General features: G+C 65.3%; 5 protein-coding genes across 5 annotated transcripts; 3 read left to right on the top strand and 2 right to left on the bottom strand.

Moving 5' to 3' along the window:
* Positions 1–74: 74 nt before the first annotated feature.
* Positions 75–3005, top strand: EMIHUDRAFT_449946 (aarF domain-containing protein; the record flags this gene model as incomplete). Its single annotated transcript, XM_005780719.1, has 6 exons — positions 75–685; positions 816–867; positions 1616–1798; positions 1919–1966; positions 2315–2500; positions 2578–3005. The coding sequence occupies 6 exons, from the start codon at positions 75–77 to the stop codon at positions 2917–2919; spliced, it is 1422 nt and encodes a 473-aa protein (XP_005780776.1). The 3' UTR covers positions 2920–3005.
* Positions 3006–7773: 4768 nt separating this feature from the next.
* EMIHUDRAFT_421212 (hypothetical protein) lies at positions 7774–9920 on the top strand (the record flags this gene model as incomplete). Its single annotated transcript, XM_005780718.1, has 5 exons — positions 7774–8383; positions 8454–8545; positions 8613–8873; positions 8942–9078; positions 9436–9920. 5 exons carry the CDS (start codon positions 7774–7776, stop codon positions 9815–9817), a joined length of 1482 nt encoding a protein of 493 aa, XP_005780775.1. The 3' UTR covers positions 9818–9920.
* A 3930-nt stretch (positions 9921–13850) lies between these two features.
* Positions 13851–16326, top strand: EMIHUDRAFT_463079 (hypothetical protein; the record flags this gene model as incomplete). The annotated part of the gene is made up of 5 exons (XM_005780717.1): positions 13851–14636; positions 14727–14888; positions 15280–15357; positions 15461–15473; positions 15796–16326. Exons 1-5 carry the CDS (start codon positions 13885–13887, stop codon positions 16324–16326), a joined length of 1536 nt encoding a protein of 511 aa, XP_005780774.1. The 5' UTR covers positions 13851–13884.
* A 597-nt stretch (positions 16327–16923) lies between these two features.
* On the bottom strand, positions 16924–20247 carry EMIHUDRAFT_449943 (hypothetical protein; the record flags this gene model as incomplete). The annotated part of the gene is made up of 17 exons (XM_005780716.1): positions 20061–20247; positions 19897–19995; positions 19705–19827; positions 19568–19633; positions 19459–19500; positions 19331–19378; positions 19152–19253; positions 19015–19044; positions 18853–18942; positions 18720–18782; positions 18181–18230; positions 17903–17981; positions 17762–17835; positions 17649–17680; positions 17339–17511; positions 17070–17249; positions 16924–17004 (listed from the first exon to the last, which is right to left on the bottom strand). Exons 1-17 carry the CDS (start codon positions 20226–20228, stop codon positions 16924–16926), a joined length of 1500 nt encoding a protein of 499 aa, XP_005780773.1. The 5' UTR covers positions 20229–20247.
* Positions 20248–20344: 97 nt separating this feature from the next.
* Positions 20345–23602, bottom strand: EMIHUDRAFT_434740 (hypothetical protein). Its single transcript, XM_005780715.1, has 8 exons — positions 22766–23602; positions 22466–22570; positions 22312–22398; positions 22165–22200; positions 21808–21924; positions 21486–21572; positions 21222–21324; positions 20345–21147 (listed from the first exon to the last, which is right to left on the bottom strand). Exons 1-8 carry the CDS (start codon positions 23561–23563, stop codon positions 20771–20773), a joined length of 1710 nt encoding a protein of 569 aa, XP_005780772.1. The 5' UTR covers positions 23564–23602; the 3' UTR covers positions 20345–20770.
* Positions 23603–25095: the final 1493 nt, after the last annotated feature.

The following is a 25095-nucleotide window of genomic DNA, read 5'->3' as shown; positions in this document are numbered from 1 at the left end:
AGGAAAAGAAATAGTCGGCGGCGTCGGCGAGGGGCGAGGTCGTCGGCGAGACCTTCCTCGTCCAATACGTGTTAATGCTGCCGGTCCGCCACCTCCGGCTCGCTACCTCGCTCAGCCGCCGCCTGCCGGCGGGCCGCCTGCCGATCGCGCTCACGGCTGGGGTTGGCGCCGTCGCCCTCATCACTCATGCTGCAGGACAGCGGCGCGGTGCTGCGGACTGCTCAGCTGCGAGCGTGCCCTCTCGCTCGTCCACCGCTCTGGCGCGAAAGGAGAGCAGCGGCGCCGCGAGCGGCGGGCTGTGGCGGCTCACCAAAATCCTGCTGCGCTGCCTCGAGCTCTTTGCCTTTCTCTGCCCCGTCGCGGCGTGGTGCCTGCTGCAGCAGCTGCCTCTCCTGGGAGGCGCCTTCTCGCGCGAGCGGCAGCTCTCGCTGCTCGTGTCGGCGCTCGCCCGCTGCGGCCCGGTCGGCATCAAGTGGGGCCAGTGGGCCTCCACCCGGTACGACCTGTTTGAGGAGGACTTTTGCGAGGCGCTCGGCACGCTCACCAACGCAGCGCCCGCCCACGGCTACGCGCACTCGCGCGCCGCCATCGAGGCCGCCTTCGGGCAGCCGCTCGGGTCGCTATTCGACTCCTTTGACGAGAAGCCCGTCGCGTCGGGCTCCATCGGCCAGGCACGGCACGGCACGTTCAGAGACGCGTCCAGAGAGCATGCAGAGACACGTCGAGGACACGACCAGAGACACGCCCGCCCGCCTCGCAAGAGACGCCCGAAGACATGTCGAGGAGGTGTCTCCCCGACGCGTCCCACCCGCAAGGCAGGTCCACCTCGCCAAGCTGCGCGGAGGCGGCGACGTGGTGGCAGTCAAGGTGCAGCGCCCGAACCTCGGCGAACCTCGGCGAACCTCGGGGAACCTCGGCGAACCTCGGCGAACCTCGGCGAACCTCGGGTGGGTGTCCGTCGCCAGGTGCAGCACCCGAACCTGGCGGAGCGCCTCTCGCTCGACATGTCGCTGCTGCGCGCACTCGGCGACTCGCGGCCACGCCCCCCTCGCCAGAGAGGCCCTCCCTCGACCCTTCCCGGAAGGCGCTGCAGGCGAGCTTGCGGCGAGGTACGCGCCAGACCTGCGCATCGGAGAGACGGCAGACCAGTTCGCAATCAACTTTCGCGCGCAGCTCGATTTCGAGCTCGAGGCGAGCCGAGATATAGCCGAGATACAGCCGAGATACAGCCGAGATACAGCCGAGATATAGCCGAGATACAGCCGAGATATAGCTCGACTTCGAGCTCGAGGCGAGCCGAGGCCCGACCACAGTTGCTACAGCCCAGCCAGGGGCGGCCTCACGCGCGAGCGGTGTGGGAACAGGCCGAGAACTTGGAGCGCTTCGCGGCCAACTTTTCGTCTGCCTTTTGGCGCGCGCTCGTCTCCTTCCCGCGCCCGATCGCCGGGCTCGTCTCGCGCGAGGTGCTCGTCGAGACCTTCGAGGCGGGCGGAGATGCAGCCGAGATGCAGCCGAGATGCGGCCGAGATGCAGCCGAGATGTTCGAGGAGGACGAGTGTCTCGGCGGAGTGGCTCGCCCTCGCCTCATGGCGTCACCCGCCCGCCGCACCCGCAGGAGGGCGAGTCGGTCGCGACGTACCTCACGCGCGCGGGGGAGCGGCAGGTGGGCGAGTGGCGGCAGGATGCCAAGGGCGCGTGGTACATGATCGAGGTTGGCGAGACGGGGTCGGAGGATGGGATCCGCTACGCGGGCACGGCAAACGCGGGAGACATGCGCTCGAGCGTCGCGCTGTGCGGCGTGCAGGCTTGCTGCAAGAGGCTGCTCCTCGGCTGCACCTCGGCCGCACCTCGGCCGTTGCCGTACCGTTGCCGTACCTCGGCCGTACCTCGGCTGTGCGGCACGCAGGCCTACTTCAAGATGCTCATCTGGGACAACTACATCCACGCAGACCTCCATCCGGGGAACGTTCTCATCCGCGAGGCGAGAGACAGCAGAGACACAGCCGAGACGCAGCCGAGACGTAGGCTAGACACAGCCGAGACGCAGCCAAGACACAGCCTAGACACAGCCGAGACACAGCCGAGACGTAGGCTAGACACAGCCGAGACGTAGGCTAGACACAGCCGAGACGTAGGCTAGACGCAGCCGAGACACAGCCGAGACGCAGCCTAGACGTAGGCTAGACACAGCCGAGACGTAGGCTGACGCAGCCGAGACACAGCCGAGACGCAGCCGAGACACAGCCGAGACGCAGCCTAGACGTGCGCCGGCTTGCGCCCAAAGGCGCAGCTCGGCCTGCTCGCTCGCGTGCAGCGCTACCTCCTCCTCGGAGACTTCACGCCGACCGCGCCGCACATCGTCTTCCTCGACGCCGGCCTCGCCGCTTCGTTCGACGATCGCATCTTCGGCACGGCGCAGTCCTTCTTCGACGCCGTCACGCGCACCGACGGGCCCGCCATCGGCAAAGCCATCCTCGGCCTCGCGCCGACGCAGCCGTACGTCGAGGCGCGCATTGCAATTATCATCATCATGTTACGGAGCACGATGCTCATCATAATCACTGTTGTCGCGTAAAGGCGCGCGAGGGCGGCCGCGAGGCCTTCATCTCTGAGGTTGCGGCAAAGTGCACGGCGCAGAAGGAGGAGATGGACCGCGGGGAGGGGCGGCCGGGCGACAACATCCGCGCCTACATGGACTCGGTCCGCTCGCACCGCGTCGTGCTCGACCCGACGGTGATGGTCGCGCTGATGTCGATGCTCGTGCTCGAGGGGTGGCAGTACCGGCTCGACCCGGCCGTCTCCATCTTCCACTGCCTCGAGGCCGCGACCGGCGGAGGCGTCTTTGGCACGCTGCAGAAGGCGAGCGCCCTCTACCAGTCCGTGGTCGGCCGCCTGACGGGCGAGAAGGCTGCGGCGTGAGTCAAAGACATAGCCGAGCGGAATAGGCGTAAGGCGAACCGGGATAGAGTGGCGCATATAAATATGATATTAAACTGTCTAATTGCGAGGGGTGCGGGTGGCGGGTGGGTGATCCGTGAGTTGGTTGTGTTGGCCGTTTCTCCCGGCCGTGTTTTCTTCGGTTTTTTACCCCAGACCCCACCCTTGGTTTGTCGTGTTCGTGGCGCGCGTAAATTTGAAATATGAAAACCAACACGTAATCAAGCATTCGTTTTCCGGCGAAATGGTCGTTTTCTTTTTGTCGTCCTGTGTGCCGCTCACGTCTCTTGTCTCATCGTACACCGCTAACCGCGCCTCCCTCCGCGCCGGCTTGAACCTTGATGGCTCCTCTCCCAGGTAGCGCCGGCGGGGTACCGGCGAAACCGGGTTCCGCCATCCACTGGCATATTGTTCGCTCATCGGCCTCCTTCCTCGAGCCTCGTTCCTTCCGACGGACGCGGACGGACGTCCGTTTTTTCAGTGAAGCGGTTCCGGCTTTGGCCTTTGCCTATCGCCCCCCTTGAGGAACCTCTTATTAGCGCCATCGGCATCGCCACTAGCATCGCCATATAGTGCAAGCAGCGCCGCGGGCGATGACGGCTTACGCCGCCTCCCTCGGCAACCTCCGCTGCTTAACGTTTGAAGACCCTCGACCCCGTGAAGCTTCCCCGTGCATGGGTTGCCCCGCACACGGGTCAGCCCGCCAGCCACGTATCCACGCAAGCGTGTGGTTCGTGCGCATGGCATACAGACGTTCGCATGACAGCGCAGAAGCTAGCTAGGCGATCGGGGAAGGTCGAAGGACTAGCTCAAGGGCAACACAATCGTCACCAGCCGTTGACGCGCAGAACGGTCCGCGGTTTTTTTCTCTTTTGGACAATCACTTCGCTGTCTTTGGTGTCCCCCCCCCCCCAAACGAGCTCCGACGGCTAGCCCTCAAGGCACCTCTCGCCCTGACCCACGCGCCTCTGCCCACCGCGAGTGCACGCCTTAAGCGACGCCCGCCTCGCCCGCCGCGTGCCGCTGCGCGGTGCGCTGCTAGACAACGTTGAGTGCCGAACGCGCCGCCAAGGGATGGCGAAAAGGTGGCGCCTTCCCCCCCTCGCTAAGTGTCTCCCCCCCTTCTGCCCCCTGCGCTCGCAGGCCCCCATCATGGTGCGTTTCATCATACCCCTTTTGGTCACCGCGCCGCGGCCGGCTTCTCCACACGCATCGGTCCGACCCCGACGTTCCGTGCGCGCCACCGTCGTTGCCGGAGCCCTACGATTGCTCTACCGTTGCGGGAGCAGTCGCAAGTGCGTGCTCACGCTTCCGCCACCTTGGGCCCCGCCACCCCCCCCCCCACCCTCCCCCCCCCCGCGGAATGCCCAAGCCCCTTCTCACCGCGGCCCTTTACGAAATAGGTTGACAAATGTGTTGCGCAGTTATACATCAGCATGTGTAGCTCAATATGCAACCCTTTTGCTGGCTCACAAGCTAAAGATGTTCGCGGGCCCCGACACGTCTCCCGCTTGGGAAGCCCGGGTACTCTGTGGTGTAGCTGCACTCGTCTAAAATAAATAGAGCAGGCATCTCCTGGAGAGATGTGGGCGACGCACGAACACAGAGGCACAGTGCGCACCCCGCCCCGCTCGCAGGGCGTGCATCACACAGGTGGACTGTGTGACTCCTCGGGGTTTCTGGGGACACTGAGCTGACATCTCTCTCTCTCTCTCTCTGAGCTGAAGAGAGAATAATAGACTTCTGGTCGACGTAGCACGTAGGTCGCTACAGTCGGACGGTTCCAGGCAGTTCGGGCTCGAGTGAGGGCCGCGGTCGCGTTCGCGGCCAGTGCGCGGGGCCTGGCTAGGGCTGCCGGGCGGGATCTCGACCCATAAATAAAAACTAAATAAAACGGACACACCAAACAAGGGGTGGGAGAAGGACAGGGTCCCCACCTGCGCGAGCAGGATCTTGTAAGGACGATCAGGGACACAGGGGAACGGGAGTGGGGAGCGCATCGCGACACGGAGGGGGGCTGGGGAGGGTTCACCCACACGACAGGTCCCAGGGATTCCCCTCTCGTATAGGACAAAGTTGCACCCGGCGGCACGGGGGCAGGCGCGGGCCTCCTACTGGTTGCGCTCTCCTAGTTCTCCTGCTACTGACAAAAGGGACAGCGACAGGTTCGCAGCACGGTGGACTCCCTATTCCACTGGCGATCTCTCTCGACTAGCGACCTTCCTCCGGCTTCTCACTGGCAGTCTCTCACTATCACGGGCACACTGACAGAGGCGGCCAAGGCTCACGCCGTGGGTGGCAGAGGCGGTGATAGGAGTCTCCCACTCTGTGGGCTTCGCTAGTGGTGCGGCCTACGCGTGTCCTCGCCCTTGCGGTCTTGAGAGGGAAGGGGAAGGGGCTGTGTGTCTGTGTATGTGTGTGTGTGCATGTGTGTGTGTGTGTGTGTGTGTGCGTGTGTGCGTGTGTGCGTGTGCGTGTGTATGTGTGTGCGCAGGCGCTGTGCAAGCCGCCCTGAACGACCACATGGTGAGCGCGCCCGAGCACCGAAGCGCCGCGAGCGCCGACGAGCACTGCCGCCCCGCGCCTTGGCGTGGACGGCGGTAGTAGATGATGCGGCGCCCAGCATGCTCTATCATGCGTCGCCCCGCAGTGGCCGAGCCGACCGCCCCAGGCGCCGCCCGCGCGCGCCAAATAATTTCTTTTCCGCCTGTGACGACGACGCGGCCGGCTTCTCCACGGATCGGTCCCCGACGTTCCGTGCGCGCGCCACCGTCGTTGCCGGAGCCCTACGATTGCTCTACCGTTGCGGGAGCAGTCGCAAGTGCGTGACCACGCCTCCGCCACCCTCGGCCCCGCCACCCTCGTCTCCGCCCCCCCCCCCCCCCGCGGAACGCCCCAAGCCCCTTCTCACCGCGGCCCTTTACGAAATAGGTTGACAAATGTGTTGCGCAGTTATACATCAGCATGTGTAACTCAATAGCAACCCTTTTGCTGGCTCACAAGCTAAAGATGTTCACGGGCCCCGACACGTCTCCCGCTTGGGAAGCCCGGGTACTCGGTGGTGTAGCTGCACTCGTCTAAAATATATAGAGTGGACTGTGTGACTCCTCGGGGTTTCTGGGGACACTGAGCTGACATCTCTCTCTCTCTCTCTGAGCTGAAGAGAGAAGAAAGATTTTGTAAGGCCCGACGCTTGCGTCATATTTCTTTTCCGCCTGTGAAGCCTAGCGCCCTCACAAAGACGAGGCAGGCTGGGCAGGGCTCGGCGGCACACGGCGGATGCTGTGCGTCACTGGGCCACAAGTTTGGCTTCGGCAACACCCTCGACCAAACCTTGCTCAAGGTTCTTGGGTGCAAAGAGCGCGGCCACAAGTCACAGGGCCCGCTCGTCCATGCGACCGGCAAAGGCTGGGTCAAAGAGCACAAGGGACAGTACTACGACGCGCTCCATGTCAAGAACGGAATCGTCAAAATTTGTCTCGTCGAAAGCCAGGGCGGCATCGCGCCGCCAACCAAGAGAATCATCTTCAACTTCGCCAAAGAGGTCGGCAGCCCGAGCGCCGTCGACCGCACCGACTACGGCACAGCCTCCGGCAGCGCCCGGGGCTTCGCCCAACACCACTCGCAACAGCTCTCGCGCGCCGCCGTCAGTGGCGATGCGCAAAACATCAACAACGCTGCTCGCAACATGCGTGTCGCGCACTCATTCATGACCGGTCTCAATGCCCCACCCCCCTGCGCGCGGGGCTTCTAAGCCCGCGGGTAGTCCCCCCCCATCCCCAGGGCCTCCAGGGCTCGCACCTCAACCTCTCACAGGCCAGCGCACAGCGCCATGGGAGGTATTTTCTTCTCAATAACAAGGCTGTGAACGCCCGTGCGTCGTCGTCGGCAGCTCCAAGGTATGGAGTCGCCGCCTGCGAAAGGCGCAGCAGTGGTGCTGCACTCGCTGGTCGGCCGGGCTGAGCTCAACGGCAAGCACGGTGTCGTAAAGATGTTCGACGCATCCCGCGGCCGTGTCGCGGTGACTGTCGAAGGCAAGGGCCTCTCTGTACGACCGGAGAACCTTGCGCTAGCCGATCGCGAGGCCAGCCTGGTGGCCGCGCTGCAAGCGCTGTGCGTCGCTCCCGGCCCGGGCTGGCATTCAGCCAAGGAGCTCCACTCGCGGCTACTGCAGCAGAGCGAGTGGGCTGGCGTCTCGCTGCAGGAGGTGAAGCGTGGGTGCACCGTTCTGGCGCAGAGCGCGCCGCCAGCCGCCAATGGCACGGTTGCGGATGCCGCCGCCTCAGAGACAGAGGCTGCCGAGGCGGGCGCGGCAGCAGACCCGGCGGCGCGCGTGGCGACGCTGCTCGAGGTGCTACGCGCATCGCGCGCCGGCAGCGAGGAGCGGCGGGCAGCGGTGGAGGAGCTGCTCGCGCTGCTCAAGGCGCACGGTAGCAGCAGGAGCGTGGTCAACGCGCTGGTCGACGGCGAGGGCCCACAGACGCTCTACGCGATCGAGAACTCGATGCAGGGCGACTGGCACACGGACGCCCGCAACGGCACCCTCACGAGGATCGGAGAGATCGTGCGGCTGAGCGGCCCGGTCGGACTCGCCGTGTCGCGCTACAGGGCGATGTCGACGCGAAAGGTGGAGGCGGCAGTGGCCGGCATGCACGACGGGTGTGAGCACGACTAGGCGCCAATGGTTCCCGCTCTTTTTTCGGCGCTCTAAATGCTCTGTGCACCGCGCAAAAGCCCTTGTTTTCGCCATTCTCGTTTCGAAAGACCACCTATCCGCCAAAGGAGCCCAACCCCATCGCAGGTGCGCGCGTGTTGTGCCCACCGCGCCTCTCCGCCATGCCAAGGGCGGGTCAGAGGATCGCAGCAGACGTGGACGTCATCGAGGAGGCTGAGCTTCGCCGACTGGAGGGCGGCGGCACCAGCGCCGCCGCGCCCACTGCCTCCGCCGCAATCCCTGTCCCGCTCCGCACTCTCAAGGGTGCTGCGCGCGAGAAGGGTTACGGCCCACGTGCGGGCAGGCATGACGGCCAGACCAACACGGGCGACGTTGACTGTAGAGAGGGCAAGTGGTCGGACAGCGAGGCGGCGCTGGTTTGGCGGGTCTTTTCGACACAGCTCTCCGACTACTATCCCGGCGCAGACGAGGCCGACCGCCTCGCCCGCTTCTTCCGCACCGGCTCGTCGTCGGCGGCGGCGGGGGCGGAGGCCGCCGACAGCAGGGAGCGGCGCGAGGAGAGCCGCGCACGCCACCGCGTCTGGAGCTCGACCAAGGAGCTGTACGACCGCGAGAGCGAGGCGAGGGGCGAGCCGTCGCGCAAGCTGTCTGCGATCCGCAACCGCGTGCTGGCGGTGCACCACAAGAGGACGTCGGCGCGCAAGTGGACGGCCGAGGACATCGCGCTGCTCCGCCAGCTCGGCGACGCCGACGTGCCGTGGGTCGACGTCGGCAAAGCTCGGCTCGGCCGCCTCTCTCCGTCCAGGACGTGTCCGTGACACGTCAACGCTGTGTCTTGCAGGCGAGGAGCTCGGCCGCTCCCCCGCCGCATGCCACAAGCAGTACAGGCACTACTCGACCTCGGCCTCCCTTGGCCGCTTCTCACTCGACGAGGAGCGCCGCCTCGCCGCGACTCGTCGAGGCGTGGACAGCGCCTCTTCACGGCTGCAGCTGTGAACAGGAGCGGCGCCTGACGCGACTTGTCGAGGCCGCGGTCGCCGCGATGCGCGACGTGGCTGGGGCGGGGGTGGGGGCGGGGCTAGCTCGGAGCGACGTGGCGGCGGCGCACCAGCGGCTCCCTTGGGACGCCATCGCGGAGCAGTTCCCGGGCCGGTCCGCAAACAACCTTCGGACGGCGTGGGTTGGCCGGCTCGCTCCCGCGCTCCTGTCGCGCCCGGGAGTCGGGCCGGGGGAGGACGTCGCTCTCCTCGAGGCGCTCGAGGCGCCGGCAGGCGGGGCGGGCCCCCGAGGTAGGGAGGGGCGCCTCTTCACAGCTGGAGCCGTGAGCAGGCCTCCGGCGCTCAGGACGAGAGCGAGGTGACGTGGGAGACGCTGCACCACACCTTCTCGGGCAGGCTGGCGCGGCAGCGCCTCTCCGTCCTCTCAAAGCACCTCGGCGCCGCCGCCGCGGGCGCTCCTCTCGACGAGTGCGAACCACCGCCACACCCTTCCTGCCGCCACACCCTTCCTGCCGCCACACCCTTCCTGCCGCCACACCCTTCCTGCCGCCACACCCTTCCTGCCGCCACACCCTTCCTGCCGCCACACCCTTCCTGCCGCCACACCCTTCCTGCCGCCACACCCTTCCTGCCGCCACACCCTTCCTGCCGCCACACCCTTCCTGCCGCCACACCCTTCCTGCCGCCACACCCTTCCTGCCGCCACACCCTTCCTGCCGCCACACCCTTCCTGCCCGCGGCCCTACGAGCCTTGCCTCGCCGTGCCCCGCCGTGCCCCAACCCCCGCTGTCCACAGCACCGCCCCAAACCCCCTTCCTGCTGCAGGCGCGTCTCGCTGCTGCTGCCTCTCCTCCGCAGCCAGGTGGAGGTGCCCGGCGCTCAGGCCGTGCGGAGGGCGGCGGCTCGCTCCAGCGACGGCGGCGACGCTGTGCAGGAGGGCGAGAAGAAGGGCGAGGGCGAGGAGGAGCGGAGGGCGAAGAAGGAGGCGAGGAAGGAGGCGAGGCGGCTTGCGCGCAAGGCGGAGAGAAGGGCGGCGAAGAAGGCAGCGGCGTTGGCGTGCGAGGCGCCGGGCGGGGCTGGGAAGAGCAGCAAGAAGCGCAAGGGGCGGGAGGCGAGCGGCGCAGGCGAGGGGGGGGGCGCGAGGAAGCCGAAGCGGAGTCGTGCGGGGGAGGGTCGTGCAAAGAAGCGGTGGAGTAGCGGACCGTAAGAAGGCGGCGACCTTTCGTGTCTCTGGTGATGATGCGGCCGTTTGGCCGGCGGACGTTAGTTTTTTTCCGCGAGGGAGTTTCATGGTAAAATTCGTTTCGCGCACTGTGGTTTAGTGTTAAAAAAAAGAAAGAAAGAAAGAAAACAGACAACCCAAGGGAGGGATGGGAGAACGGCACGCCGCCACCACACACAGGGATTTTAAGGAGAGGAGTGTGATGCGCTAGCCGTCGCCTACCCTAGGGAGTCTGCCTCTTCCTATCTCCCTTCGCAGTCTCTCTCCGATTCTCGCTTCAACCTTCGTGCCACCTCGCGGCCGTCCCACTCTCGTCGCTCTCTCCCTTGTCACTTCCTCCTCTGTCGCGTCGTTCTCTTCTGTCTCGTCCTGCGGCGCCGCCGCCTGCCGGTCCCTTGTTCTCGCGGCTTCTTTCGCCTTTTTTCGGCGCAACTCCGTCCTCCTCGCGGCGTATCCTGGCCCCTCGAGTCTATCGAGCTCCCCTCTTAGTGTTAGTGCCAGTGCGTGCGCCCAGTTAAATTCTTTTTGCGTCGGCCTTGTGTGTGCCCACTCCGAACTCTACCACACACTGAGTGGTACGGCGGCGAAGACTCCTCACTTTCGCAAAGATGCGCGGCATCGTCTGGATGCCTCTCGTTGTCTCCTGCCATACCCTCCGCATTGCCGCGCCACCGCTGGCTCTCCGCGCCGGGCGCAGCACAGTGTTGCTGGCAGAGAAACCGGAAGCGGAAGCGGACCTCGCGGCTGCGTTTGCTGCACGCCTAGAGCGCCTAGAGGACAGCGCACGGGAGGAGGAAACGCAACTTCGCGATCAGCGGGATGCTGAGTTGCGCGCTGCTGGCGTGTCCCGAGCACGCCAAGCGTGGGGCTACACAACCGAGGGCCCAGAGCCGGAGGCTGCAGTGGAACTCTCTGGGCTCGCTGCCGGCGCCCTGTTCCTGCTGGGTCCGCTCATCTTCTTCGCCCTCGGGAGCGGGCTCCTCAGCCCCTCCCCGGACGCCGGCCTGCTGCAGCGGACGGATGTGGCGCCCGAGGTCCCTCTGACGAGGGCAGAGAGGGCGCAGCTCGAGCAGGAGGCGGCGCGGTGCGAGACGCGGGGCGTGGCCGGCGTGGACGCGTGCCTGGAGGAGCTTTTGCAGGAGCGGGCGCGTGGGGCGGGCAGGTGAGTTTGCATGCCGCAATCGGATAACTATTCGGTTTCCACAAGAAAATAATAATGTACCCCGGTTGTGCCGGTTTTGCGAGGGCCGCGACGGCGGCTCAAGCGGGAGGGGGCGGCGATGATAGTGGGCAGCGAGCGAGGTGGGCGAGACTGATGATGCTCCTTCGACTTAGGCTATTCTTACGGCTTTAGAGGGAGCGGTTCAGCTCTGAACAGCTGCTCTCCGGTGCTGCGTGGGTGCGTGTGCTGGGCGGGCTTCAGGGTGGTGCTCACGCGAGAAGGAGGGAGGTGAGTAGTACTGCTACGCATATGTAGTCGCCCAGAATGCACAGATCGGCCATGTTATGTAAATACGCGCCCGCGATCCATTAGTGCGTCGGCCAGACGTCGCGTATTTCGGTGTCGTGCCCGAGCCAAGTGGCGCCTGAAGGAGCTACAAATGTCTTGCGCATTACGAATCTGTCTTCTGCATCCACCTTCTCGGCCGATCGGCGGCCGACGGGAGTTACGCCTCACGCATTACGCATACGCTTGATGCATTCGCACGCCCAAGGTGTCGGAGAGGGCCTACGCACCACGTACTACGCAAACGCATTCCGGATTCGAGTGAGAAGTGGCGGCCAACGGGGGTTACGCCTCACGCATTACGCATACTCGAGCACGAACTTTGTTCGCGCTGCCGCTAGGGCTGCCATAAGTTGGCTAGGATTGTTTGTGCGCTGGTAACAACAGACTCGGGCATAGCCCTCGACAGCCGCCCCCGTAGCCCCCCCCCCCCCCCTCTCTCCGTTATTTTCCGGAAAAACGGAAAATACGCCCGAAGTTGGCCCGGCCGAGGCCCGCGCGGCTCTGCAATCTGCTGTGTGTGGGTCATGTGAGACCTCGAGGGAACTGTTTGAGATGACTGTCGGCGGAGAAGGTGTCTCTCTTGGCACTTCACTGCCATTGTCTTTGTACCATTTATGCTTTGTAACATTGCCTTGGACTACGAAGGATGAAAAATACGTAATGCGTAATGCGTATGCGTGATACGTAAGCGGGGGGGGGGGGGCTCGGGGGAGCGCGGGGCGAGATACGTAATCCGTAAACGTGACGCGTGGTACGTAAGGCACCCGCCGCGCGGGCCATTGCACCGATCCGTCCCCCGCGGGCAAAGCTTTGCGGTGAAGCTGACGTATGCGTAATGCGGATACGTGATACGTCGAAGACGCCCAGCCCCCCCGCGGGCCGCGGCGCACCGGCGGAGATCCATAATCCGTATACGTGACACGTGGGTACGTATGAGGCAACCAACCACACGCACGCGATTAATACGTGTAGGTATTGACGTTTTCTATTTATTTTTGAAGGGTCGCTTTGTGTGTCTAGGAGGTCGTAAAAGTGAATTACTCCGAGGTCCTCTCTCCAGATCTCGGCTCTCGCTTCAGGTAGCTGAATTTCGAATCTCCAGTTGTGCCATAGCGGTTCGGATTGGAGTCGGTGGTCGGCCGTCTTAATGTTTTGTCGGATCTCGAGCTCTATGAAGGATTTGAGGCATCTTTGGAGGTAGGGGGCGGTATTTGGTATAGCGTTGAGCGTGTCAGTGAGATCGGTATTCGAGACAATGACTCCTCTGCCCAGTGTGCCCTCGCATAGCCAGAGGTCCGCTATTTCTTTCCATGGGGCCTTGCGGGGATGGAGGTAGCGTATCATCCACTGTGCGTAGAAGGCTTCGCAGTGGCTCGCCCAGTGCATAATTCCTCCTCCGCCCTTCTTGATCGGGAGATAGCTGGCGCGCTCGTGTATGTATCGTCGTGATTTCTTTTCGGTGCCCTCTTCGTTTGTTCGTAGAGTCGGCTCTGTCGACCAGAGAATTTGTTTGGCGTCGGATTCGATTAATTTGGTGACACTCTCGGGCATTTCCAGAAAATACAGCCAATATCTGAAGGATCCATAGAATATGCTTTGTAGTAGTGTGTTCCTCCCCGTGAGGGATAGCCTTCGAAGTGATGGCCAGAGGGCGACTCTAGTTTTAACCGTGCGGTAACGTGTCTCCCACCATTCTTTGATGTTAAAGCTGTTTCCCATCGGGGCTCCTAGTGCGCGGATCGTCTTGCCATCCGCGAGCCATTCGCGAACTACGTCCGTCGGGGCTCTATTTCGTTCCCTATTTAATTTTGCTAGCAGCTGGCCCTCTCTTTTGTCTATGTTTTCTTTCATGCCCGTTGCTAGCTCCCATAGTTTGAGGATTCTGTTCACTGCGGGCTGGTCTCCGGGGGAGAGTAGGAGGGTGGTGTCGTCGGCGTATTGGCTGATAATGTATCGGATTGCGTTTATTTTTATCCCTTTTATCTCGCTCTCTGGGGATTGCATGATTAATCTCACGAGAGGACAAAAGAAAAGGCTTCGCACCCCTCCTTGCGCAGTGACCCTCGCTAAGTGTCGCCGTTATCGGGGCACGCTATCCTGCGCAGGCAGGGCAAGCGGGGGGGGACGCAGTCCCATCTCTCCTGTGTACGGGTGGGTTCTGTCTCCATTCTTGGAGCGGGGCAAAAAGTAAAAGATAAGAAGAGGGATTTTTTCTTTTTTACCCACCATCTCACATTTCACAGTAGAGGTGTCGGTTTTATTTATTTACACACACGTATGGGAGGTAAAGATATGTGCGTCACACTGCCCGGATTCCCGGGAGCCCCTCTTTCTAGGAAGGAATAAATAAATAAAACGGGCACGCCAAACGAGGGGTGGGAGAAGGACAGGGTCCCCACCTGCACGAGCAGGTTTTTTAGTCTAGGAAGGAAGGTGGGGACGCGATAACGGCAATTTCTTCTTGCTCTTTTTATGGCGGCTGACTGATCCTCCGCAGCGCCCGCTCATCGAGAAGCAACCGACTTGCTTCTTCCCCGCGATCATGCGCCTCTTCTGCTGGTGCACGCTCCTCCACGCCCTGTCTGTCGCCGCCGGATCGGAGTCGAAGAAGAACAGCTCGAAGGCTCTCACCTGTAAGCTGCTAAACAGTGCTTGGCGGCGCTCCGCAGCGTTGCCACCCCCGCCCGCCGGCTACCCCAGCAGCCCGTATGCGCGCGGGCCGGCGTACCCTCGGCCCGGCAACGCCACACCAAACGTGCTTCTCATGCTCGGCGACGACGTGGGATACGGCGACCTGGCTGCCTTTGGAGGCCACCCTTACGCGAGGACGCCAAACCTTGACCGGCTGTTTAAGGAGGGCACCAGCCTGCGCCAGTACTATGTGGTGGGCTGCACTTGCGCGCCCAGCCGCGCCGCTCTCATGAGCGGCCGCCACCCCGCCACGTTTGAGTTTCGGCTCGGCCTCGGGCTCGCGGCGGTCGGGACGCCGGCGCTAACCGAGGTGTTCGGCGCGGCCGGGTACGCGGTCGCTCACTTCGGCAAGTGGCACCTCGGGCCGGAGCGACCCTACTATGCGGCCCGGCGGGCAGACGACGGCTCGACGCACCTGGGCATCCACACTGTCGTCTCGTCCGGCAAAGAGCTTCCGTGCGCCCTGCCCGAGGAGGAGCGGAGAGGCAAGGCGAGGCGGTACACGGGGCGGGGGAGGGACGAGGCGGTCTACTACGCGGCGGAGCGGTGGGTCGAGAGGCACGCCGCGCGGCCGTGGTACGCCAACGTGTGGGGTCACTCGACGTGCGCGGCTGCATGCCCGTGCAGTGGTGGGAGAGAGGGCGGCTCTTTGGGCCGACACGTGCGACCCCCCCCCCCTCCCCCCCTTGCCAGGCACGACCCGGTGTTCAACTGCGACCTCCTCACGGCCGAGCGAGGCCTGGACACCGACTGGCTCCCGCAGACCTTTGACCTGGCTCGCTTCTCGGAGCACATGGCCTCTCGCCTCCGCCACGCCGCTTCGCTCGGCATCCAGATCGACGTCACGATGAAAAAGTGCCGCCCGCCCGCCTAGACGCCCCTCTCACACCTCTCACACGAGCACCACAGCCTCTCGCGCCGTCGCGACGCGCTGCCTCGGCCGCCACATCGAGGGATGCGCCGGCGCAGCATGGTACCGCGTCGAGACCTCTACTCTTAAGAGCCTGGCCCCCAATCCCTAGCCCCCCCCCCCCCCCCCGCCGCCCGCCGTCCCCACGCCGACGTGGCGCACCACCGCCCCTCCGCACCGCACAGGCTCCCTCCTCGCCACCATCGACCGCCTCCATCTCCGCGAGAGCACACTCGTCCTCTTCTCGTCCGACCACGGACCCGCGGTAGTCTCAAAGGGGCCGCAGCTGCCTCGAGGCGCGCGGAGGCGGGTGGAGGCTCTCCCTCCCGCCGCGAGGCCGCCGCTCACCTTTGCGGGCGAGAGCCCGTTCCTGATGGGCTACGCGGGAGGGCTGCGCGGAGGCAAGTTCACTCAGTGCGCCGCGGCCCGCCGACCCCCCCCTGCCCCTCATCTCCCCTCACCGCCCCCTCGCGCCCCACCCGCTCGCAAGCCTCTGTGTCCCTCCCCCCCCCCACAGGTACGACGGCGGGGTGCGCGTCCCTCTCCTCGTGCGCTGGCCTGGCGTGGTGCAGGCGGGGCACGTCGACAGCGACTATTAATAATTAATAAGTATTGAATAATAATAATTAATAAGTGGTGCAGGCGGGGGACGTCGACAGCGACTATTAATAATTAATAAGTATTTAATAATAATAATTAATAAGTGGTGCAGGCGGGGCACGTCGACAGCGACTATTAATAATTAATAAGTATTTAATAATAATAATTAATAAGTGGTGCAGGCGGGGCACGTCGACAGCGACTATTAATAATTAATAAGTATTTAATAATAATAATTAATAAGTGGTGCAGGCGGGGCACGTCGATAGCGACTCCGTCGTCTCGGCGCTCGACCTGCTGCCGACGGTCGCCGACCTCGCCGGCCTCACGCCGCTGCTGCGCGCCATGACGCCGCCCGGCGCGAGGCAGGACGGCGAGGCGATGAGCGCCGTCTTCACGGCGCGAGCGGCGCGCGACCGCACGGCGGAGCGTCCGATCTTTTGGAAGGGGGGCTACGGTGCACGCCAGCGGCGCGACAAGAACGTGATCAGCGTGCGGTCGGGCAAGTGGAAGCTGCACGTCATCCCCGTGGTGAAGCACGTCGGCTCGTGGGAGCACACCGACGCGCGCGTCACGCCGGCGCACGGCACGCCGGAGCCGGCGGCGGAATCGGCGCACAAGCTGCGGAACAGCGCGCGGCAGCGGCAGCAGCGGCTCCAGATGTACATCGAGCGGCACGGGAACTCGAGCGGGCCGATGCTCGAGCTGTACAACCTGAAGACGGCGAGCAGCAGTAGCATACACCATACTGCCATGGCGGCGGGTAGCAGCAGTGCCGTGTAGCAAAGCAGTAGCAGTGCCGTGTGGCAGTCGAAGGCTACCGCGAGCCCCGCCGGTGGAGCCATCGGTGACACGCCTCGCCTCTCGCTCCCTTGCGGCCCTTTAGGATGCTGAGGAGATGGTCGAGTTGTCTGCGGAGCAGCCGCGAGTCGTCCAGCGCCTCCTCGAGCTCGTGCGGCAGTGGAACCAGAGCCTGGCAAGTACTAGGACAAGCAGCCTGACCAGCGCCGAGGAGAGCCCCTCGATGCCGATGGGCCGCCGCCTCGCGAGGAAAGCGAAGCGCGTCAAGCTCAAGCGGCAGGCGGGACACCCAACCGGCAATAAGTCGCGCAAGGACGCGGACTGTTGGGAGATCGCATACGGGCCGCGCCCGGGCGAGGTGCCAAACGCCTCGCCCCCTCCGCCGTGGCTGTGAGGCAGCCGGACCAAGCTGTGTGTATCCTGTATGCTATGGGTCACCCATGATCTATGAGAGGCTTTTGTGTTTAAAACAATACCACGCTGTTCTCATGACAGGGTTTCTGATCCGTTCACATATACGTGACACTGGACAGGGCCAGAGAGCGCCACAGAGGGCGCAGGCCGCGCAGCAAACTTGACTCAAGCCGACGGTGCGAGAGCCTCAAGGACGGCTTCGCGCAGCTCTCGGCTCGCGGCGTCGAAATCGTCGTTGACGATCACCTGGGAGGCCGTGCGGGTGCTCCATGGGTGCGACAGGTGTCGGGAGAGGCTGGCGTGGGGCCAACCTTGTCGAAGCAGCGCGTCGTGAGGGAGAACTCGATCTCCTCCCTGGCGCGCAACACTCGCCGCGAAATCTCCTCCTCCGACTCGGTGCCGCGCTCCGTCAGACGCTCTCGCAGCGCGCCAAACGAAGGCGGCGCGACCCACACGCAATATGGCCGCAAGTCGGAGCGAGCGGCGATCGCCTTCGGGAGCGGGACTGCTTTGAGAGACCTCGCGCGGCGGAGCCTGTGCGACGGCCGAGGCCAGCGGCGCGCGCCTCGACGCCCTGCACGTCGACGTCGAGCACGCAAACCTTGCCCTCGGCTGCGAGCGCCTGCACCGACGCGACCGTCGTGCCGTACCGGTGGCCGCCGATGGTCGCCCATTCGATGAACTCGCCGCGCTCCACCATCGCGTCGAACTCGCTCGTCGACACGAACCGGTAGTCCTCGCCCTCCACCTCGCCTGAAGAGGCCCAGCCTCGGACCTCACAGCCCCGGACAAGACCCTTCGCGCGACCTCCTCCTCTCGGTGCCGGCGGGGGTGGGTCTGTCGGTGAGGCGGCGGGAAGTGCGCCTTCGCGCGGGTCGCGCGTCGTCGACGAGACGGAGAAACCGAAGCGGCCAGGCTCCGCCTACAGCAACAAAAGAAATCAGGCTCCGCCTACAGCCCGGTGCAGCGCGGCCTGCCGCGGCGGAGGGGCGGTGGGCGGCACCGCCTCGCCTCGCGCGCCTGCAGCAGCGCGGCGACGAGAGTCGACTTGCCGACGCCGGACGGGCCGGCGAGCACCTGCACAAGCTCGGAGTGCAGAGTCGGGCCAGGGGCAAGGCCGCGCCGCTCGCCCAAAGGCAGGCACCAGCTGCTGCGGCGCGAGAGGCTCAGACCCGCCGCTGCTCGCGTCGGCGGCGGCCGCCTCCGCCTTCTCCTTGCCCGCCCTCTGCAGCGCCCGCACCGCGAAGCCGAGCGAGCCTGGAGGCGCGGGAGGGGAGGCGCGGGAGGGGAGGCGAGTGGAGGCGTGTGTGGCGAGGCGCGTGTGGCGAGTGCGAGTGCGAGTGCGAGTGCGAGAGCGAGAGCGAGAGCGAGAGCGCTCCTCCTCCCGCGAGCGAGGCGGAGTCGTCCTCTGCGGGCCGGTACTCTGAGAGGTCCTGCAGCCCGCGCGCGACTTGCTTTGCGAGCAGCGGCGCCTGAAGGTAGCCGAGAGGCACGCGGTGTCGTGTCTCGAGGGGGGAGCGCCCCAGCGGAGGGAGTGTGCGAGGGGAGGGAGACGGGGAGGGCGGGCAGGGGCTGCGCCTTGTACGAGAGAAGCCGGCCCATATCTCGCCATATCTCCCCATATCTCGCCATATCTCGCGCCTTGTACGAGAGGAAGCCGGCCCATATCTCGCCATATCTCGCCATATCTCGCCATATCTCGCGCCTTGTACGAGAGGAAGCCGGCCCATATCTCCCCATATCTCCCCATATCTCGCCATATCTCGCGCCTTGTACGAGAGGAAGCCGGCCCATATCTCCCCATATCTCCCCATATCTCGCCATATCTCGCGCCTTGTACGAGAGGAAGCCGGCCCATATCTCCCCATATCTCCCCATATCTCGCCATATCTCGCGCCTTGTACGAGAGGAAGCCGGCCCATATCTCCCCATATCTCCCCATATCTCGCCATATCTCGCGCCTTGTACGAGAGGAAGCCGGCTGCGGCGGCGAAGAAAGTCTCGCGCGGGAGGAGCGAGAGGGCCTGACAGACGAGCACGGCAACTCAACTTCCGGTGCGCCGTCGGCTGGTGTCTCGGGAGGAGAGAGAAAGCCGTCGCGCTCCCGCCGCCGCGCGCCGCCGTCAGGCCGACCATCAGCGCGACGGGGAGAAGGAGCCGCCCGCTTGCTGCGATCTGCAGCGCCTGTGGCGGAGGGGGAGGGGGCTGGTGAGGGAGGGAGGGGGGTGTGCGCAGACTGCGGCGGCGGCGTCGAGCCTTTGGAGGCGGTTCGCCGCTCGGCCCGACCTGTGGGGGAGGGAGGCTAGTCGGGGGGAGGCAGGAGGGCCACGCGCGGGTGCTGGCTCGGAGAGGGGAGGAGGGGCGGGGGGGGCGGGGCGGGGGAGGCGGCGGGCCATGTCGATCTCGGTGGAGAGGAGGGCGAGGTAGGTGCAGCCGGCAAGAGATCCGAGCCCAAAGGCAGCTGCGCCGTCTGAGCCGAGGGCGGCGTAGCACACCTTTGCGCGTGCAAGGGAAGGGGCTGCGGGGTGAGGGTCCGAGGGAGAGGCGGCTGCAGCTGGTGTGGCGCGTGCACCGCGGCGCCCGCGGCGCCGACGAGCGCCGCCTCTATGAGGATTTCCGCCTGCGGCGAGGGGCGGGCGGGGCGAGAGGGCGGGCGGGGTGAGGGGCGGGAGGGGTGAGGGGCGGAGGAGGCTGCGTCGCCTTTAGCTTCGCGTACTCCTCGAGGCCGAGCTGCGTGGTCGCCTAGAGGGGGTATGGCTCGGCCTCGGCCCCGAGGCGGAGCTGCTCGAGGCCGAGCGGCGCGGCTCTCCTCATTCGGGGCAGGGCGCGGCACGATGGGCTGCAGCTGCCTCTCGTCGACTCGGTAGCCGTCCACCTGGCGACGGAAAAGACGGGGTGAGAGGGCCAGGCCGCAGCTCGGAGGGAGGGCCGCCGAAGTCGTCCCGCCTCTCGGACGTACTCCGAGTCGAGCCGGCCGAGCTTTGCGATGTCTGCCCGCACCGCCGCCGGCTTGCGGCCGGACAGGCGGTAGAGACCGTCGCCGATGCTCTTGAGCGGCAGCAGGTCCACCTGCAGGGCGGGGAAGGGAGACGGCTGGAGCAGCGGCGACGGGCGGACTCGCGCAGTGCGGCCGCGCGCCTCGACGGTGGAGCGCGAGCCAACCGCCTGGACGAAGTCAACCTGCGCGACCTCCCACTCGCCAGGCCACTTGGAGGGCATCTTGACTACGTCGCCCACCTGCACGAGGCGACACGCTCAGCAGTCGGGCCAAGCGGCCAGGAGCCACGCGCTGCCTCCCGTGCCTGTGGCACGACAAAGCCTCGTGCGTCCACCTCGGTCGAGCGCTCGCGCGGCGGCGTGGTTGGCGGCGAATCGCAGCAGGAGATGCACGGTGCCAGCGACCGCGCACTCCTCGACGCGAGCCTCGGCTGGAACGCGACCGGCGTCAGCGCGATCGCTGCTAGGATCATCGCTGCTCGGAGCAGCACCACCCGCGCGAGAGCAATGCGAAGAATTGAAAAGAAAAAAGCGTGCGCGGCGCGGGTTGGGGGTACACTGTGCGTGGCGGTACGGTGGGAAGAATCTTGGGAAGAAGCTCTCAGGCATTCTAAAAGCAAGTTGAAGCTCTCGTCGCACGTCGGGACTCAACTGAGAACTGTTGCGCCGCCGCACTCCAACGCAAAGCGCGCTCCAGGTCGCAGGTGCAGACGAGCCGGAATGCGGTGCTGTCCTTTCGTACACGACTCCCCCCACTGCACAGGTACAGGTATACCGACCCTGCCCTGCCCCACAGGTGCCCCACGTATTACGGTACATTCGAGAGACCCATCCCGCCACCCCACACCGAGCATGCCCCCGGAGCATGGCAGCGAATCGTCCATGTTCGTTCATCTCGCGACGGCCGCGCACAGTATGCGTCAGCGGAGAAGCCGAGATCGCCTCTCAATAGGAGTGCTAAGGTCGTTCCAGGGCACGGGCGGGGGCGCTGGCGAAGAACGCGAGGGCGCACGCCCTACTCCGCGACGGCCGCGAGGGCCGCGAGGTTTGCGAGGTCGGCGGGAGGGGCCCAGCCGCGGCGCCTCGCCGCGCCGCCGTCGGCGAGCTCGCCGACAGCCTCGCTCCAGCTGATGGATGCGGGGAGCGCGTTGCCGTCGAGCACGACGCCGTCCCGGTCGAAGACCTTCTTCCAGTCGGAGCCGAGGATGGAGAACTTCGCGGCAGAGATGGGGTGCATCATGTGGCGCGACACGTTCCACGCGGCGCGCACGATGAGCGGACCGTTGATGATGTACGTCTTGTGCATCGTCTCCGGGTAGTGTCCGGACAGCACCTCGGCCGTCTTCTTGAGCAGCACGCGGAATTCCTTCGTCAGGTGGTCCGAGTTGAGGCCTACGCGGGCACATGTCTGAGACGCGTCACGCACGTGGCCTGGACACGTCCTGGACACGTCCTCGGCCAGCTACTGCCTGCGCAGTCGATCACGACCACCGTCTTGTACGTCCGCTTGCCCAGCGCGCCGCAGTTTGCGATGTTGCACGCGCGCTTCGCCTCGGCGGCGTAGGTGACCTGAGAGAGGCGAGGAGGCGGGGAGGCGGGCGGGTGGCGCACAGAGGGCGGGCGAGTGTAGCGCAGCGGTGGCGGCCCGGCGGCGAGCGAATCTCCTTTCGTTCCCTCCGGCGCAGCGGGTGTGCTGTCTCTCCTCTGGTCACTGCCTCTCCTCCTCTCACTGCCTCTCCTCTGATCACGCCTCTCCTCCTCCCAGGCGCCTGCGTGATGATCGCGTCGAGCTCGAAGCTCTTGAAGAGCTTGGATACCTGTAGGAGGGGGAGGGAGGGGGTGTGAACAGCGTCTCTTCACACCTCTAGCTCTTGAAGAGCTTGGATACCTCGAGGAGGGGGAGGGAGGGGGGGGGAGAGGGCGGGCGCTTGGAGCGGTGGGAGAAGCGGTGGGAGGGAGGGGGTGCGTTGAGCCGGCCGAGCCATAGCCGAGGTGCAGCCGAGGTGCAGCCGAGGTGCAGCCGAGGTGCAGCCGAGGTGCGGCCCGTCTCACCTTGAGCCGGCCGAGCCGCATCAGCTCGACGATGTGCCCCTGCTTGTCTCGCCCGACCGGCCCGCTCTGGTAGAGCTGCTCGAAGAGCGGGCGGTCCGCGGGAGGGGAGTCGAGCACCTGGGAGGGAGAGGGGGGGGGGGGGAAGGGTCATCGGAGGGTCATCGGAGGGTCCTAGGGAGGGTCCTAGGGAGGGTCCTAAGGAGGGTGGAGGGAGGGAGGGAGGGAGGGAGGGAGGGAGGGAGGGAGGGTGGAGGGAGGGTGCCTGCCGTGGTCTGCGGGAGGCGAGGGTAGCACCGAGCCTGCGCATCTCATCACAATCTCGGGTAATCTCGTGTAATCTCGTGTAATCTCGAGCACCGAGTCTGCGCTCGCCCTCTCGCGCCACTCGAGGGCCTGCAGGGGGGGGAGGGGGAGGGGGAGGGTGCAGGAGGGGGAGATGGGGGGGAGATGAGGGAGAGGTGGGGGAGAGGTGGGGGAGAGGTGGGGGAGAGATGTGTCTCGCGCCTCGGAGAGCTCGACGTAGACCGTCTCCGCCCAGTCCTTGCGGTACGCGTACCCGCGCACGAAGCAGACGAGCAAGTCGAGCGGGACCTGCTCACAGAGAGAGGGGTGTGAAGAGGACCTCTGCACTCAGAGCCAGGCGAGTCGAGAGCGGCACCGCGTCGAAGCGGGCGGCGCCGAGCCAGCGGCGGACAGTGGCGAGGACCTGCAGCTCCGGCTCGGAGAAGGGGAGCCACTCTTCGCGCGGGACGAAGCCCTTGACCTGCGCCGGAAGGGGGGGGGGGGGTCGGGAAGGGAGGCGTCGGAGCGCGCCGGAGTGCTGCGGCGTGTGCACAAGGGGTGGGAGAGCGGGCGCTAGTTCAGCCGAGAGTAGTCCGCCGAGAGGCAGTCACGAGGCCGGAGCATGCTCCTCGGCACGGGGGGAGGGAGGAGCGGGTGTATCGGTTGTACATAGTGCCTTCTCTTCGGCGAGGAGGTCGCTTCGCTTCGGCGGCTCCGTCGGATCGCGCGTGGCCTGGACGCCGCTCAACCGCCGCCGCCCCTTCTTCCCTCCGCCGCTGCTGCTGCTGTGCGCTGTGCTCTTGTCTCCGGCCACGCGCCTCGACTGCCGGTCCGACCCCTTGTGCTGCGACGCGCGGCACGAGGGCGACACCTCGCTTCGCCGCGCGCCGGGCGGCGACTCCCTCTCCGACTCGGACCGAGTGCTCAGCAGCTGCTCCTCCCTCGGAGGCAGGACGAGGACCGGCTCGCCCGTTCCTTCGCAGGGAGCAGCCGCTGGCGCGGCCGGCGGCGGGGCAGTCTCTGCTGGAAGATCCCGCTCGGCTGCAGCGGCGTCCGTGGCGGCGCCCGAGTCGCGCTTCGAGCACCGATCCAAGCAGGGCGCGGGCGTCGCGAACCCTGGTATGCAGTTCAGGGCGCGGAAGCTCTGCAACCATTCCAGGACCGTCGGCGGCTCGGGCGGCGGCTCAGGCGCAGCAGCGCATGCAGGCTCGGGCGCGGCTGCCGCTGGCACCATCCCGCGCGCCGTCATCACGTCGGTCGCGGGCTCCGCAGCCTCTGCCGCGGAAGCGCTGGACGCAGTCTCTCCGTGGCCCTCGGCGCTCTCGACGTCTGGCTGCGCCTCGTGCACCGTCTCGTGCTCCGACGGCACCGGCTCAGCCGGGGAGGCTATGGCGGTGGATAGCGGCGGCGAGGGCGTCGGCGTGTCGTCGGACGACCCCTCCTGCCGGGACGAGCAGCTGCACGCAGCGCCCATGCTAGGAGCCAGCGAGCGCCAGCAAGGTGGACAAATCTGCTGGTCCGCGGCGTTCCGGCGGGGGGGTGCACAGGCACAGGCGGTACCACTTTGTGAAGTCTGGACCGCGTGTTGTCAGCTTGTCACACAGGGTAACGCCCACTCCGCCCTCCGCCCGCCCGTCCACTCAACTCGCATGCGCTGTCGGCGCCGAGTCCCGAGAGGTCGACCGCCGCTCACTCCCTCCCTCCCTCGTGAGTCGTGTGCCACGATAGGGATTACAAAACAACAACACAACACAACACTCTCTACCTTCTCCTGGGAAAGTTATTTAGGAGCACCCCCCTACCGCCGCCCAGTACGTGCTCCGCAGCTGAGCCCACGCACCCCACAGCAGCTCAGGGACACAATGAGCTCGCATACAAGTGCTGGTACGCACAGCTCGACGCGTACTCGAATGCTGCCACTGTCATTCTAGCCGGCGAGCGGCGGCGTCACAGCGTCGACTCTCGCATCGCGATGAGACGCACTGCTTGCCCAGACGCGCGCCTTGGCGCGCTCCTGTGGTGCAGGAGGAAGGCCAGCGGTCGTGCTGCGCAGGCCCGGCCGTCTGGCTGAAGGGAGCAGCAGCTGGCGCTCAACAGCAGCGCTGTCGAGCAGCGCAGCCACACCACACTCCCGCCAAGCCACGTGTCATTTCCCGCCAAGATTTGGCGCCAAAATGGCACTTTAGTGTCCACCTAGCCACGTGGTCGCGGCCTGAAGCTCCAAGCTTCTGGGACTGAGGTCCCACATCGCTGGACTCCATTTGTGTGCAGGCGGCACCCTTCCGATCGTTCGCCGATATCCGAAACCGGGGTCGTACTAAATAACTTTCCCAGGAGAAGGTAGGGATTAGGCTGTACATACTTTTCCTCTCGCACCCCGTCTCTTTTCCTTTCCTTTTTTCTCTACAGCACCCTCTCTTTTCCTCTCTATTTTCCCGGGGAAACCATCAAATTTTCCGGGCTCTGAGCCGAGTCTGAGGCTGCTTGGCCTTGGGCCCAAAAAGCAAAATCAGCCAAATCGGCAAAATACCGGGTATTTTGCGGGTATACCTGAAAAACCCGGGTATGGAAAAAGCCCGGGATGTTGCCGGCAATTTTGCCTCAGATTTTGCCCCATCAGACCAGCTCTCAGACTCAGGGAAACTCGCGAGTTTCCAGAATGGAGCACCAAACACCCTCTGTTTTCCCTGGAAATTTCCGGAAACGCAAAGTGCTGGGGCCCCTCTGTTTTCCTTTTTGTTTGTCGGAAAAGTATGTACAGGCCCAGATAGGGACGACGAACAACCGACCTTCGCGCGACGCCTTGAGCTGGTGCGCGTCGCGCTTGGCCGCCGCCGCCCGCTGCCGCCGGCCGCTGATCGCCGCCCCGCCCACTGCCGCCTCCTCTCACAATCCCACACCGCGCCCCGCCCTCAGAGTGTGTCTCCGTCTCCGCCCCACTCGCTCGCCTCGGTCTCCAGAGGCGCGTCCCCACCCCCGCTCCACCCCGCTCGCCGCTCAAAGACG

The sequence above is a fragment of the Emiliania huxleyi genome, assembly GCF_000372725.1.
Source record: "Emiliania huxleyi CCMP1516 chromosome Unknown EMIHUscaffold_21, whole genome shotgun sequence".
NCBI lineage: Eukaryota > Haptophyta > Isochrysidales > Noelaerhabdaceae > Emiliania > Emiliania huxleyi.
The sequence above is the reverse complement of the archived record's forward strand: the minus strand, read 5'-3'. Positions and strand labels throughout refer to the sequence as shown.